The following is a 17132-nucleotide window of genomic DNA, read 5'->3' as shown; positions in this document are numbered from 1 at the left end:
CCGGAGTCAAACTAGTCTCGTCATATGAGCAGGTTGGGGTCTTGTCCCCTTAAAGAGTGACAAAATGATATACATTTTGAAACTATGCACACATTCCTTATTTTATAAAACTTTAGATATGGTCCTTCATTACCCATCTAAAAAAATTACTAATATCAACTTCAATAGCATCTTTAATACAAACGATTTATTTTTTTGAAAATACATTCCTGCCCACACTTCCAATAGCCGAACTATATTTAATAAATCGGATCGTGTCTTTAAGATCATAAGAATTATCGATATTATATATATCAACAGAATTGTATGTATAAAACTTGCTGTTATACTTCAAAGTTAATCGAATAAATACAAAAAAGCACAAATAGTCGTGTTCGTGAACCAGAAGAATAAGTACAATACAAAAACTGGAATTCGACTCAAATTTTCGTCTTTCGACTTCAAAGATAAGTCGAGCGCTTAAAAAAGGTGCGGAAAACAGAAAGAAAAGGACACTGCATCTCAACAGTCCCCTTATTTTTCCTTACTATGTTGATAGATAGCATGCAATTAGGTTGTTTGAATTTCAAATGAATTATAAAAGTGTTTTCCAGTCTATTTAAGTCCATATTTAGAGTCCAAAGTTCTAGTATGTTCCTGTCACCTTATTATTTTGCGTGGGCCTCGATTCGCCGATCTCGTAAAGTCAAGCTGGATAATACCTAGGCTGCGAAACCAGGAATGAAAGTTTATCGACAATACACAAAGCCTTCGGTACAACCGTTTATTTTTTAAGATTTGATATGACAATTTATGTAGAAGGTAATATTACGATACCGATACTTCACCCCTTTTTAGTGCTTTCTTTTTATCATCCTGCATCTGTTGAAGCACGACAACATTTTCTAGTAAGTAGAGCTCTAATATTAATCCTTCCCACGACAGATGATATTGAAGATATTTTTTTATGCCTGCTTGGTTTTAAAGTGAAGTTTTGACAACTCACAATTTCAAAATTAGCAGCAATGTTTTGATGCTCGAATGTTCCTTTATAGAAAAAAGACATTTTTCACTATTATTGCTGCTAATTTCAAAATTAGCAGCAATGTTTTGATGCTCGAATGTTCCTTTATAGAAAAAAGACATTTTTCACTATTACCCTTTGTTACTGACACCCCTTCCCAGCCCTCCCCCCACACAAACGCACACACACATCCCTTAAGCGAAAAGCTAGATCAGCCGCTGGAATTCAAATGTGTGGTTTCAATCATCACCAAAGTCATTTCGAAGATCAGAACACAGAATGATTTATGAAATCATAGGTCCTAGAGACATTTAGCAGAATATTGTATTTAATGTTGCGGAAGAAAGGGCCCTACACTTGATCCACTTATTTTTGCTGATTTAAAAATCGTGTTTGATCGCATTTCGTTGCATTCTGTAAGTTTTGAAATTAATATAGAATTGAAAAATGCCTTCTAAGCTTAGTTTTATTGTTTATCTCTCACAAAAGATGCACGCACACCACATGATATTTATGTATTTATACTTTATTTTTGCAGACAGCAAACTCGTCATGATCAAAAAATGCGGAAAAAAGAACTGCTGCTTAACCCTATTCAGACTGGGTGGAGGGGGGGCTCTTTAAGCCCTCCGGAAAAAATGCTATCACTTCTGAACCATAGAAGCTAAGAGGCTAAAACTTGGTGACTTTTCCTAAAATCTATTTGCGGATGTTTTGATGCCATTGAGATGTCGAAGAGACGCTCTATGTTACCATGGCAACCGTTTTTTTCACACATAGCTTTCCCAAAAACTAAAAAGTAGTGATTTTTTTAATATTTTGGTCCTGTTTCTCAGATTTAAATGCCTTTTTTGACTTCATAAGTTTGTTTAGGTGACAAGTTTCACAACAGCGCTAGAATGTTTTACCTTGGATGTGGAGTCCTGGAGACAAAATTCTGAGCGCTACTCTGAACACAACACTAGCTTTCACTTTCAACAACCGAGCTCTACAGATTCGGCGCGATCTCTCCGGGCAAGCACGCTATCTCCATGGTAACATCAATCAATAACATACATAACATTGGATATTTGGGGGGAGGGGTGGGTAAATTTTGCTCTTTCAAAGCTGTGTTAAAAATGTCACTAGATTTACTAGATGACACTTTGAAAGCTAATATTATGCATTTATCATTACTATGAGCAGTAATACATGCATGCAAATACTTTTTTGTAATAATTACAGATTTTATGTTTCTTTTGCAAAAATCATACGAATCCAAGATGACGGACCCAAGATGGCAGAAATGCTTCCAAAAAACTTGATTAAAAACGTAACGTTTTATAGCTTCTTTGCATTGTAAAGCCGTTAAAAGATTGATTTTGACATATCTAAATGATGTAAAATGATTTCAACCCGATATCTGATAGTTTAGGCAATATTAGAAATAATATCTAGACCAACCTCGTTCCCAGGGCCCTCTCCCTTTCCTGTCATTTGGGTCGGGTCAGTACGCAGCTCTTACAAGCTGCAATTTGATTGGGCAAATGAACAATATCCGCACCTCGACACAAAGAACGAGAAGAATAGAGACAAAAGAACTCCTTTGTAGAACAAAGATAATAGGAGACAAAGCAGCTGCGTACTTACTCTTTGGGGACGGGAAATGGCCCTAAATATTGGGGGGGGGGGGGCACAGCCACGCCCCTACTGGTCATTTCCTTATAATTTTTAAAATTATTTGTGGGGCACGTGCCCCACCCCCTGCTACGGCCCTGTTAGCCAAACTAAACGATTGACGTTCTCTCTGTTGTTCGACTAGACACATAAAAATCCAAATAGTTGCAGTGCTTTTCCGCTTTTTTATGAAGTATCCCTAGTAGAGCCTTGGGAGTTCACTAGTCGCGCTAGGATCTCGGGCCAAAAGTTCCCTCCTAGGGGTCTAATATAAATTCAAACTCGTCTAATTAACACTCAAGGGATTGGTGGTAATCTAGGCAAATACTAGAACATGGATTGGATTTCTGCTTTTAAACAAACTCCCTGTCATCTTCTAGTTGAGGTACCTCTCATTTTTCGGGGCTAAACACCGTATACTAAGCACAGGCTTCCCACCCGCGTCAATAAAGGATTTCTAAGGACATACGAATTCACGCAAATAAACATCTATGCTCTTATTCATGAGTTAAACTTAGTTGGGATGTAAATGTATCAGTTTGTGGGGTTGTTGTTTTTTTCTTCCCAAGAAGCTCAATTTACGAATTTAGAGCGATATAAGTTTGTCTCGAATTTTGAGTCGATACTAAGTACGTTAATGAGACAAGGCTGGCAACTTAATTCTGACTACCTTAGCTTCAGCGCGATTTTCTGCCGGATTTTAAGCAGTACGAAATCATTGACACCGGTACAGGATGGGAGAGGGATGGAACTATCCCCGAATCCCCTTGGAAGCCAAAACGTGGGTCATTTCGTATTAAGGAATCTTCAAATACTTTGCTCCCCCCCCCACTCCCCCCTCTCCTCGGCCAATCCTAGGTACGCGTCTGATTATCTTAAAAAAATACTCACAATTGATTATTGGTAATTTATTCTTGTGCAACACTGATCCTCTTGCCCCTCTCCGACAAGTTGCCTTAGGGTTTGGACGGAGCAGGAGGGGGGGGGGGGGGGGGGGGGGCAATTCGGAGATGGACCTTTGTAGGCAAGAGTGCATTTATTTTTACAAAGATTGCAAGGACAAATAAAGATTCATCAATCGTGAAGTTTGACAGGTCATTGTTAAAATCCTACAATTCGCGTGCTTCAGTTTTTATTTTAATATAAAAAAAGGTTTCATTTAACTGAATCCAGCGGAATAGATGTATCAATAAAATGTATTAATAAAAATTTACGAAAATCGCGACGAAAAAGAGTCTTCTAGGGAACCTAGTAAGCTGTTTAGACATATCAACCTCGGCGCGCCACCTTGCACAAAATTATGATTTCAAGATGAAGACGGTTTCGCAGATTTAGCTGTTGAGTTTCATCTCAATTAGAATACGACACGCTTCTGATTGGTTTACAGGAAAGAGATTTACAGTGGCCATTCTTTCTGCCCAAGCTATGAACAAATAAACTCAGGTTTGTTACAGCAGACAACAATTCGCATCAACCGAGAAAATAACTATGGCGAATAGGGCGATTGAGATGCTAAACCTTGTTGTGATGTATTTTGAGGACCATTAAGATGCTTCTTACAAGACTTTTAAGGTTCTTGTGGTTGGCAAAGCTGGAGAAAGAAAGTCGCACTTGGTAATCAATATTAGGCGCCAATGTTGTCGAGGAAGGCCCAAAGCTAGATCCTTGCACATCTAGAATGACAAAGCACCAGAAGCAAATCGGTTGAGTCAGCGTGACAGTCTGGAATTTTCCTGGCCTTCAAGATGGGCATCACGAAGACGAAGTTTATCTAGAGAAGATCAGGCCAGTCCTGAATGAGATAGATGTGATATGCTCTACTGCATTAAAATGGAAGATACGATCGCCCCATGACAGGTAATCCAGAATCTTGAGAATCCGCAATCCATGTTACTGGAATCCGGAATCCACACACTAGGACCAGGAATCTACACACTAGGATTTTGAATCCAGACCCCTATTGGAGAACCTGTCATGGGGCGAATACGAGGTTTGTCCAGAGTGAGAAATGCCATCCGTGCTATTTTTTCACTGTTCAAAAGCATTTGGGAGATATCTGCTGTTGACCTGACGTTTGCCAATAAATTTTGAAATGAAGATGACAATATCGACCCAAGAGACCCAAAAGGGGAAAAAAAGACCAATGGAAATAAGAGAAGGTTATCTGTTCCTATGGGGAGATTATTAGCTAGCTGAACTAGCTGAAGTCCCGTTCTTCTAGAGGGTTTCGCGACTGTAAATGCCTCTAACTAAAAGTCTGACACCCAGAAGACTGGTCCTCATTCGCATTAACAAGAATCTATTGAGATTCGGAGTGTCTCAAGGCAACACAATCGATTGGGGCTTCTAGCGGATATTGGTGGAGATGCAGAATGCTGCCATCCTAACGCTACAAAAGCTCACAGCAAGAGTGAGAGTGGTGAGGAGTTTCCGCTGATTTATTTGTCCCCGGAAATAGAAACGTTGTTCTGGGGGTTTTTGAGTAATGGCATGAGAGACGCTGGCAAATGGGAACATTTCAAGGGCTTTGTAATGTCTGCAGCTCCAGTACCGCTTGGCTCTATCCTGATGGCGGCAGCAGGGGCGTAGCCAGAATATTTTACAGGAGGGGGCTCAAAAGGCCTTTTCAAGGCATTGTCCCCTGTGTTTTAGATAATGTTTCATACATTTACTGTATTTTTGGCTGCTAAAAGGGGGGCCCTTGCCCACCCCCCCTGCATACGCCCCTGGGCAGTGAATTATTTTACGTATAAAACTAAATTACAACATGAAGATAACAAAGGTATCTAAATAGAGTACAGTTCGATAGTTTGATCGGACTTTTTTTTAATTATTTGAAGATGTTTTATAAGGTTTTATTTGTATTTCCTAGAGCAAACTTGGTTGTACGTAAAAACTTTGTGAATATGAAAACACAATAGATACAGTGAAAGCTCTCTGAGCACCGCTCTCGTAAGCGACCAGCCCCGATAACCTCCACGATCACGTATCTCTTTTTATGTTGTTAACCGTTGAGACTCATTCTATACCGCAAATACTAGAAGTTTGGGCGCTTTATCGATGACGGAAACCCTGCACATTTTGGGGGGAGCAGGGAAAGGGAGTTTTTCCCATGATGCAAGAGTTCAAAAGAAACTTCTTTGCACGACTCCCTCGTATCAGGCGCCAAACGTTTCAAAATTCATTTTCGCACTATAGTATCAATTTGCAAATCAAGTTATGCCAAACTATCCGTGCAACTATTAAATAATCATTGCAAGTATACAAATTCACAAGATTATGCAAAAAACTTTGCTAGTAAGTAAAGATTCCGTGAGTTTACAAATTTCATGCAAGTATGAAAAAAAGCCATGCAAGTATAAAAAAATCCATGCAAGTATACAAAAATCCATGCAGGTATACAAAAATCCATGTAAGTATACAAAAATCCATGCAAGTATACAAAATCCATGCAAGTATAAAAAACTATACAAGTATTAAAAACCATGCAAGTATAAAAAAAACATGCAAGTAAAAAAAAAAAACATGCAAGTATACAAAATCCATGCAAGTATAAAAAAAATCCATGCAAGTATAAAAAAATCCATGCAAGTATACAAAATCCATGCAAGTATAAAAAAAATCCATGCAAGTATAAAAAAATACATGCTCGCCCGAGTCCCAAAGAGGTTGACTTAGAGCAAGTCTATCCTTCGTGAGGAATAGGGTCAGGAAAACCTGAATTTTTCGCATCATATCATTTATATGCGGATGTGGACCCCTCCCCTCTGGAATTGTGGGTTGCCTGTGTATTTTCAAAAGAGGGGACTAGGCCGTAGTCGAGTAACGCCTGTTGTTTTAGAATGTTCTGACTGTAGTAAATAATAAGCTTATTGATGCATTAAATTCCTCCGTTCCTCGTGAATTCAAATAAAACAAGACTGCAGCCATATTTTAAATGGGGACTGGTTCGTCCAAAAAGCTTAAACACGATCTCAATGTCAGCGGTGTGAGGGAAGTTCAGCTAAAATCACAGGCTTCCCTCGATCATAGGATCCAAAGTAAACAACGAACGAATGCGTCAAACTTGCAAACGTGTGACTCTCCTACTAAACTCCCGCCGAAAATCATGGAGAATCCAGTCAGTGCACCACAGGGTAATATAGAAAAACACTTCTCTGAGGTGCACCAAAGTATTGAACAGCTAAAGCGGTGCTTACAGGGACCACAAGGGCTTGGAAGCAAAGAGGCTGTTTCAGCGGCCACACAGTTGGTTGCTTCCTCTTGTGAGCTAGAAGCAGAGGAAAAGAAAGTTTCTGATTTTCTCATTTCAGAGGGATTGGCTTTGGTTCTTCTAGAAATATTTACTGCCTTTAATAATGTATTTCCCAAAGGGTGTTCCGTTGATCGCGAAAAAGGAACCACTGGTGACTCAGAGAGTGTCCATCTCGCGCAAGATGTTGTAAACTTGCTTGCGGGCGCGACTGTGAATTTCACAGATCTTAATGATTTCGCCGAAGAATGTGGGAAACAAGGACTTATACCAATATTCATTGGTATGATTGATCCTCTGAAGGATTCTATCCCAGATGTTAAACAATATGAGGTATTTAAATCTCTGACTTGTTTTATTAACTCACATGACAAAGATGAGGTGATGTATACCTTAATTATGTTCTATAGGATGAGTCGGTTACAAATGAGTGGATTGGGAACAGCTAGTAACACATATAATTTCCACAGAACATTAAATATGTCCTGTTAATATATATAAATTCTCTAGTGAATCACAAGTACTCTTTTGGTTGGGCAGGCTGGATGTTACATTTAAATGAATTCACAGTTCATTTATTGCTAGCTATTTTGGACCTTATTACAAGCTTAGTTTTGTGTGAAAATGTTCACACATTCTCTGTATTCACCTGCATTGGCTCTCTAAGTTTTTTTTCACATATTTAACCCAATTCACAAGATTTCCAACTTGGGTTGACAGCTATGTGTACCAAATACCTATGATAATCGTGTCCTGTGACACCATTGTAGTTTAAATAATAATCTCTGGTTGTCCATTAACTTGGCAAAGTTCATTTGGGAAAAACATCATGGAGTCCAGGAGGAGGGTATATCTGCTTTTTAAGCATTATAAAGGAGATCATGACATCTCCTGCAGATGTATTATCTTAATTAGCTTGTGTTGTGAAACTAAAGAAAATCCAGATACCCAAATTAGCTTGAATGTCAAAATCCAAGGAATGCTAACAATCCACATCTTTATCAGTAACCCACAGTGAAGGAATGCATTCTAATGTAGGCAGATTTTAAACAGAAATAAAGAATATACATTTAGACATTTTAGCAACTTGTGGGGGAGATGCTGTAATGTTTTGTTTTGTAGGGAGTCATTGAAGTGTTGTCTTAGACATGGCAAATATTGTAAAATAATGTATTAAAATGTATTACAAAGACCTCATGGAACACAATTATCAGCAGTGTTACACAGAGGTGATGTGAGGATTTGTTTGCAAGTCAACTGCTACAATTGCTTGCTTGATGCTTTCTCTTGACACATCTGTCCTAAAAAGATTTTACATTTACATTTTTAACATCTGTTATGGTGCTTCCATTTTTCTGTGCTGGCTACATGCTTATCAGTTCTTTCTCTTTTATTATTTTAGGATCCTGAAACCAAAACAATCTCGCAATTCACAGTCCGTGCAAGGCTGCTCTCTAGGATAATTGGAGCTTTGGCAAACCTTGCAAAGCCAGCAGTAAACAAAAGGCATTTTAACAAATGCAATGCTGTTGCTACACTTGTACCATTGATGAAGTCTCCTGTTTATGCTTATGTAATCAAGACTTTGTTCTGTATTGTTTTTCTTCTTGATGAAGATAACAATGAACTTTGTATGGCAGGATCAGGTTTGTATGGAATTCTATTAATTTCTATTATGAATTAAGAAAATCAAAACAGGTTTGTTTTCACTTACTTTACTAGCCTTAGCCTTTTGTCTTATTTTATGCATGATAAGTCAGTGAGATGAGATGTTAGTTTCACCTTGCATAATATAATCATTATTCTTATGATTCCATGATTACCGTCACGAATATAGCGATTACATGTTGGAGTCAAATTGTTTTTGTGTCTTTCATTTGCTGTGTTCTAGCCTTATTTTTTCTTCTGGCTAAGATTTTAAGCAAAATGTTAAAGGCCTATATTTTTCATTTTGTTTCAGAACCCATTAAACATATTCTTTCAATGCTTGACAAGGCCTTAATATCAGAATCACGTCAATACCTTGGCTGGACAACCTCTGAAATAGCTCTCCTTCTGTCAAAAATGGCTGCAAACACACAAAACAGTATCCAGGTAGTTTACATAATATGGAACTTCATTTGTTATTTTTTCCTTAGTTGTATACATAATTGGTTTGTTTGCAAGAGGAAGGTGCAAAGCCATACCAACAGTAGCACAGAGGGGTCTAATTTGGGATTTCATACGAAAAAGAGAAACATTCCCCTTATAGAAACAACTGTATGACCAGTTGCCCCTCAGTATAGCTATTTACTCTGTCACTATGCTAATCTCTGAAAATTCCTTGAAATGTTATGGCTGTATATAAAAAGATTAAGAAAAGTAATGTGAATCCATATAAATTAGATCTGTCAGTATGGTGGAATCGAAATGTTGGTCAAGATGCTTCAGAGCTCTGACAGCAGCCAGGAGAAGTCATCTGCAACCAAAGTGCTGTGGATGTTGTCATTTGAGGCCACCAACAGAGAACTGATGTCATCAAATGCTCAAGCCATGAACCTTCTCAACAGCCTTCAAACAAGTGATAACAAGGAAGTATCCCAAAACTCAAAAGGAGTGTTGTGGGAATTGAGAAGACACAAAAATCAAATCAGAGGTATGACAGAATATTAGCTCAGCAAGTAAGAATAGTTACAATCGTTCTTTAGACTTCTCTTCACCAACATTTGATACAGTATCTCAAAGTGTTCCCTGAATTTATCTAAGGTATGGAATGGCATCAAGGCATTAAAGCGGTTATTTCTTAATTTTCAGCCCTATCAGATAAGCAATCAACACTAAGTGAAATCTGTGATGAAGAAGATATTGAGGATGAAGTAATGTCCAATATATCTGCCCCAAAAATGCGAAAAGCCAAGAAAAAGTCCTCAGCCATTGAAAGAAGCAGTTTTGATATTGATCCAGCACCACAATCAATCTTCGCAGTATCAAGGCAATCTGCCCCTCCCCCGAAGCCCGTAGCAAGGGCAAGTGCACCTCCGGCTCCACCCCTCCCAGGGGGGAGTGCACCCCCACCCCCACCTCCTCCCGGGGGGAGTGTACCACCACCCCCGCCCCTTCCAGGGGGGACATGCTCCAGTGGGCCACCCCCTCCTCCGCCACCACCTACCTCAATAGGACCCAAACCATCTGGACATCACGTGATGTTAAGTTACCAATGGGGTTACCAGGATGTAGTGTTGAAGGTCCGTGATGAATTGCGTGCGGCAGGCTACAAGGTGTGGATCGATGTTGAGCAGATGGAAGGGTCCACTCTAGAAGCCATGGCCAGCGCCGTTGAAAATGCTGCTGCGGTACTGATGTGTGTTTCCCGCGCTTACAAGGAAAGCCCTAACTGCAGATCAGGTGACCATACACTTTTATCTGAAATATCAGACCATGGTGAATGATTTCCATTCACCAGTTCCAAGGCCATGAGCCACGTTGATTGTTAAATCATTATTTGCGTTCAGTGTCCCGACGCATTAAAAGTGCATAAAGGTTAGAAGAATTGGAAGATCTCATCCTTTGATACACATAGGCGTCGAATAAAACACTTGCGGGCAACTCTGACAACGTCCTCTGGCTTGTCTGGCTTCATTCAGTGGACCAAAAGACAAAAGATTGTTGGCAAAGCACGCGTGTGTAAAGGCTGCACGCAGGCTTTGGTTGTGTTTTTATCAAGATAACCAGCTTCGAGTGATCGTAGCCAACATTTGATTTATTTCTGGGACTTATAATTCTCACAAGGATTTCTGTACTATGTAAAATATGTTTGTTGTTATCATTGCGAGCTTCATAGTAATATTGATATAGTACTTTCAGTTTCCTGAATTTCCTGCCCTATCTTTACATGTTAGTAAATAATGTTCTGTTTGACAGAGGCCGAGTACAGCTTTCAGCTACGCAAAGACATCATTCCTCTGATGATGGAGCCACAGTACAAACCAGACGGCTGGTTGGGAATCATTGTGGGCGCCAAGCTTTGGATGGACTTCAGAAGTAAAGACGTCACATCTTCCGCCGTTCAGGGACTTATCAAAGAGCTTGGTCAGCGAGGGAGGCCAGCGAAAAAAGGCAAGTGAGAGCAAAGGGCCATCTAACATTTTGCGCAGATAGTTTCTTGAACCTTTCATTCTTAACTGACAGGTTACACAGAAAATCATTATACCTAGCCTATGTAAAGCTCAACCTGGCCTGGTCGGAGGTTGGCTAGCGAAACTGGCCCAGTTGCTGGCTGTAGTTGTAGTGCTTCTTCCTCTCACCTGGTTTGAGACTTTTTCTGGTTCCTAGATTCTGGGCTCGATTCCCGGTTCCCGTCTGAGTAAATTAGCTGGTTCCCGCATTTTCTCCGGATTTTATTTTCACCTCAACAAATGCCAACAATTTCGATCGAAGCTGTGTTTCTTGTTCTGTTTTTTGTTGTTCTGTTTTCTGTGGGATGCCTTAGGCTTTTCCCTTTGCGTTTGACAGGAGCACGTTGTATTTGCGCCAACGCAAAGCAGCTTTTGCAATGAGTTAGATTAGCTTTACAAATCTATTAATCTTATTCTTTTTGTCTAATAGGTACGCCTGTTATTCGGGATGAACTAAAGGAAACTCTGCTTCGTTACAAGAAGAACCATCGCAAATCATATGTGTACATCTCCGAGTGCGAGAAGATCATCCGTTCACTGAGATCCTCTCTAGCTGACAATGATATCGCAGCCTCAGCTGTGTATTGGCGCGCGGACGAGCTTAGTGGATTCTACAGGAAGTTAGACGAAACTAATGAAGACTACCAGATTGTTATTCAGTTCCTTTTGGATGTTGATGCCCCTAAATTACTGGTGGATTACATCAGGATTCTGAAGCAGACTTTTCCAGATGCAAGCACGTACGATAGGGAGAAACCAGGAGGAAAAGATGTAAGTAAGAACAGGAAACCTGGATAAAGAGGGGGGGTGGCGTCTTTTAACTCTTCCGTAGCGGTAACATACATAACATATGGTAACATATGGAATTTCTGTGGGAGAAAGAAACTTAAGTTCCACTCCCAACATAAACCCTCTGTTAATTTGGCACTGCCATATAAAGAGCAAGGTTTTCTTTTACCATAGGGAGCGTTAAATATGTAGTATTTTACCATCACTCATGGATATCACGGAAGATGTGTGTACAATCATCAAAATAATCCACCTTCCAGAACGCGAATGCACATGTTTCGTTGCCAGTTTGCAGAGTTGAACGGTTCCATTATATAATTTTAGAAAGATAAAAGATGTCATTATATATGTGCTGAGTTAAACGATCTTATAATATAAAGTCAGAGTTTGAAGATCCTATTATATAAGTGCAGAGATGTTTGCTCATTGATTGCTGTGGACAGGTGGAGGCGCAGGTGAAGTGGGCCCAGGATGTCTTATTCTCTGTCTCGTGTTCCATTCTTAATTTCACCGACAAGAGTGACGACTTCTGTCTAGCATGCGCAGAGACCGGGGCAGTGCCAATACTGTTCGAGTTGGCTTTGCAGCTCCGCACCGCAGCAAACGACACTAAAGACAGTACGGTATGAATCAGATTGCGAGTTCGCCTCCTGATGGTTCTTCTTTGTGCCGAATCGCTCTACCAGCCACACTCTGATGAATCTTTACCTATACACTAGGTTTCTTTTTTGTTATTTTTTAATGTGTGTGCTTTTAAAGATAGCTATAATGATGATGAAAATGTAGGTGAAGATGATTATGAGGACGATTAATGTGATTATGATGATGATAGCGATGGTGCTGTCGGCGGGAATGATAATACCGATGTTTGTGCTTAAGATGATGTTGATTATTACAATGGTTAGGGTTACAACGATGATGATCTTGATGATGATGCGATTTATGAGGACTGACTGAAAATATTCAATGTTATTATTGGATTTTATAGTCACAGTATGCAGTCCATTCTAAAAAACATTGGTTAAACGTTTGTATAGGATTTCTCCCGTCGTGGTGAGATTCTCTCCCATGTTCTTGGCGCTCTTCATAACTTGTCCCGCCGACCCGCAGTCAAGAGATTTTTCGAGGAGAGTAACGGTGTCAAGCATCTGTTGTTGTTCATGAAGTGTGGGGTCACGTACTTTGTAATGAACGCATTGCTATGTTTAGCCTACCTTGTGGACGAACGGAACAATGATCTCATCATGGCCGACGAAGGTAACAGAGAGAACCTTTTGAACACGTGTATGTGTCCTCAAAGTTTCGTGAAATGGTTTGAATATTACCAAAAAAAAGTTTTTAGAATATATAATTTATTCTGCTTCTAAGTGAACATTTCATTCGGCGAAAAGGAGATTATCTGAACTCGGAATTTACACCCCTGTCATCTTGGATCTGATTCCCCCACACAGCTGGAGGATGTATATCTATAGGGTGGAGTTTCTCTTAGATTATGAGTTGTTCTTTTCCCATAGAGCCAATCACGTTTCTGCTGCGCATGTTGTCTTCTGCTATCAGCGACAGTCGCCGGCAACATCTGGGATTTGCAGCCTGGGAAATCGCGTGTGGGATTGGTCGAGTGGCCAGCAATGACAAGAACAAGAGACTGGTGAGCGAATATCATCTTCTGGAACCTGGAAGTCATTCGCGTAAAAAAACACTGAAAAACAACTTTGTCAGAACTTGGGGCGAGTTTGAAAGGCACAATAGAAATTAAAAAAAATATTAACTATTAACTGTTATTAACTGGTTATTAACTGTGAAATGTCCTTGTTTAGATAGGAAGACACGATGGAGTATCCATATTATCAACGCTAGTAAAAGAGGCCAAAAATGATGCTGAGCGAGTTTACGGACTGCAGGCCCTGTACATGCTGTCTTTTGATGGAGAAAATAAGAAAATACTTTGTAAAGACAAAGCCACCGTGAACTTACTTCGCAACCTAAAACAGAGTGGACACAAGGAGGTGCAAAAAGCTGCTGTTGGGATTCTTTGGGAGATCGAAGGAAAAGTTGGGCGGGACAGAAACGAAGGTACACCCAAAAACATTAAACTTAAGCTTTGCACTTCGGAGCGCTATTTTCCTTTTTACCTCCAAAGGGGTGGGGGGATTTAAAGTATATTTTGAAATTTCAAAGCTCTGAAACGCCCTGAAAACGATCTTGAAAGCTCTGAAACGCTCTGAAAAATTGTTGAATACAGGTGTCTATTTTTTTTTGGAAAATCCCTTGTATTCTGAGTATATTCAGTATATAGAACAAACTGACCCACTTTCAGTCCCTCTTTAAGCACTTATGGCTTATATTTTGAAGCAAGCACCTTATCGACAGAAAAGCCATGTCGTTTTCTCATCATATCTTCCCTCTCGTCTCGTAAAGTACACTTATCAGATCTGGAATTTACTAGTTTGAATTGTCCTTCAGATTCCCAACAGCACATCATGATAAGCTACCAGTGGGACAACCAGAAGGCCATGTTGGCCGTTAACAAACGTCTCAAAGAAGCTGGCCACAAAGTGTGGATGGACGTGGAGCAAATGGGGGGATCTACGCTTGAGGCAATGGCGAGGGCGGTAGAAAATGCGTCAGTTATCCTCATCGCTATGTCTCAGAGATACCAGGACAGTCCAAACTGCAGATCGGGTACATGTATAGTAAACCCGTGTCTAAGAGGATCCTTTTGATGGTTAAACGTTCGGTTAAACTCCTGTTTTTTTTTTCTGTGTTATATCATATACCTCGCCAAGACCGTATATCATATAAAGGTTCAGAAAAATCCCTGTTTGGTTTGGCCTTTATAGATATTCAAAAAGATGCGCCAGCGTCAGGACGACATTATATACTGTAACAAATGATTTGAACATAATACTTATCTTGTGGCGAACACAATTTCCAGGCCTATTGACTGGACGATACAAAAAATATACCAGAAATAATTGAATAAATAACTAATATTACAAAATATCGTTTACGAACAGGTTTAAAGTTCACGATAATAACAAAAATTGCACAGAAAATTGCATAATATTGCGGAAAGGTTCTGTTGCTACTTGTATCGAGCAACACCAAGCTAAGATTAAGAATCTGATGATGAATAATCTTCTTGGATATGTGATCTAGGCCTTATGAGTATAGTAATTAATTGTCTGTTGTTGTTTTGATCAGAGGCGGAGTATGCCTTTCAGCGCCGTAAAAAGATCGTCCCCCTCATGATGGAGCAAGACTACCGTCCAGATGGCTGGCTTGGAATGATCTTGGGTGCCAAGTTATGGATGGATTTCAGAGAGAGTGTGGATACTGGTATTGTCCATCTGATGAAGGAGTTACAATACAATCAAACAGCAGCACTGCAACAGCCACATGACCCTGTTACGGTAGATACAACTACAGGTACAGTTTAAAAAATCTCTGTTATCATCCATAGTAGCATTCCGTTCAACAAAGGTAACTTCAGTAAAAGACTTGTATGACGTCCGTATTTTATTCTATTTATTTATGGTTATGTGCTTTTAACAATACACTTTAAAATTCTCAAATTAAATTATCTATCAGTTGAACATCATGGCATTCTGTGCGCACAACAAGATATCTTTTCATTTGAAATGATTTTGTTATAACATTATCAATGTTTTGTTTTAGTGATCAGTTCGCCTCCTGATAAAGAGGACGGACCACCTGGGCCGACAGATGTAGTAGATCGGCCGGACGTATCAAAGTGGAAGAAAGAGGATGTTGCCAAGTGGCTAAGTGACATTGGTTTAAGGTAATACATAACAAATAAAAAAAAAACACGTGCCATAATATTTTCTATGATATACTTTAATTAAATTAATTAACTTATTTAAATTTTGCATTTTGTTTCTTGATTGTCCCGGTTTCCTACAGTTATGGCAAATAAAAAGTGCTCAAAATTTTTTGCACGCGTACAACACGTTTGCAGTACATGATAATATATATCGTTTAACATTGAAAGGTGTTTAACAATTACACTCACGTAAATCCTTTTGTTTGTCTTTGCCTACTAGTTCTTCGAACAAAGTTCGCAAGAAGTTGGATGGTTCTATGCTAATCTTGCTCTACAGACTGAAACAAGAGGTATGTACATATAAAAAAACGACAAAATAATTTAAGATGGCCTCTTAGAAAGGTAAAGTGGAGAAAAGTGAAAGGTAAAGTGAAAGAAGAGAGTAGCGGTTTGCGATGTACAAATTAAATACAATACAATGAAGGTGATAGGTGTATGGCCGTAATATCATTATTTTCGGGTAGTTTTCTTTTAGCTATCTATTTTCTTCACTTTTTATTAGTTGTTTAAATATCTTTAATCAAGCTAGGTAAGTAATATAAGAGATCATATTTATTTTATTTTTACTTTCTTTTTAGAGCCCCGAGTTTTACTACGCGTCAGTCAAGAAGGACATGGATTTTCCGACTGTTATTGAGGTACTTCAGTTCACAGAGGAGCTGAGAAAATTAGTTAGTTAGTGTTTATAAGGTATTTAATGTTGACAAATATGTATATTGTTTTACTAAAAGGCGGTATTTTCACCCAGTAATGAATCGTTTTTGTAAGTGTCTTTATTCGTTTTGCTTAAAATTTATATTTTTTAAGGTGGCTCTTATTTGAAAAATTTATTTAAATTTAATTATTTAACGTAAAATCAATTTTAATGAGATTGCTATGTAACATGGCAATGATAAGTGGAATAAAACATCTTACGATATTCTGCTCACTCAATATATATTTTAAACTTTTTAAAATAAATTCGTTGAGTATCAACTATAATAATCAGAGAATCAGATGTTAGAAAATGGAAAAAAACACACACAAAAGATAATCGGCATCAATTTAACAAGATGATACAATTTGTAGATTGATTACAAAGCTTATTCCGCCTTCTGTTATACCCAATAAGAGTAAGTTCGAGGACAACAAATTAGTAACCGATTGTTTAACAGCTGTTAGAGGAAACTAGCACTTGAAGGAACGGAATGACATTAATCTGCTTAAAACGCAGCAGTGGCGGTAAACAAAGATGTATGTTAGTCTCAAAACATTTTCCAATTGGTAAAGGGGAAAATAGCAGGGAATAACGAAATTTCTAATTGCTACACCAAGTAATACAAAAATGTATAAGTAACAGTAACAGTAATAACAATACAGTGTTTCACGTTACACTGAATGACATGAGAGATAATAGTGCGGAAATAATTAAAAAAAAGTTACGACAATACAGTT

General features: G+C 38.9%; 1 protein-coding gene across 9 annotated transcripts in view; it reads left to right on the top strand.

Moving 5' to 3' along the window:
- Positions 1-6501: 6501 nt before the first annotated feature.
- The window catches only part of LOC5512767, a 23780-nt gene continuing 13149 nt past the window's right edge, over positions 6502-17132 (top strand). For 8 of the 9 annotated variants that reach the window (XR_007307429.1, XR_007307426.1, XR_007307428.1 and 5 more), the window contains exons 1-16: positions 6502-7244; positions 8314-8557; positions 8872-9005; positions 9297-9546; positions 9705-10295; positions 10812-11006; positions 11496-11836; positions 12298-12477; positions 12892-13111; positions 13369-13502; positions 13672-13927; positions 14318-14536; positions 15059-15283; positions 15533-15656; positions 15919-15988; positions 16277-16336. Coding sequence is in view for 2 of the 9 variants with exons in the window: in XM_048725733.1 (XP_048581690.1) it covers positions 6597-7244; positions 8314-8557; positions 8872-9005; positions 9297-9546; positions 9705-10295; positions 10812-11006; positions 11496-11836; positions 12298-12477; positions 12892-13111; positions 13369-13502; positions 13672-13927; positions 14318-14536; positions 15059-15283; positions 15533-15656; positions 15919-15988; positions 16277-16336 (3891 nt within the window). In the remaining 7 variants the exon portion in view is untranslated. Of the gene's footprint in view, positions 7245-8313; positions 8558-8871; positions 9006-9296; positions 9547-9704; positions 10296-10811; positions 11007-11495; positions 11837-12297; positions 12478-12891; positions 13112-13368; positions 13503-13671; positions 13928-14317; positions 14537-15058; positions 15284-15532; positions 15657-15918; positions 15989-16276; positions 17126-17132 lie in introns of those variants that run through there. The other variant, XM_032382139.2, reaches the window with a different exon arrangement.

This window comes from Nematostella vectensis, chromosome 3 (assembly GCF_932526225.1).
Source record: "Nematostella vectensis chromosome 3, jaNemVect1.1, whole genome shotgun sequence".
In the NCBI taxonomy this organism is placed as follows: domain Eukaryota; kingdom Metazoa; phylum Cnidaria; class Anthozoa; order Actiniaria; family Edwardsiidae; genus Nematostella; species Nematostella vectensis.
Note: the sequence above shows the minus strand (reverse complement) of the source record. Positions and strands in the feature narration are given on the sequence as shown.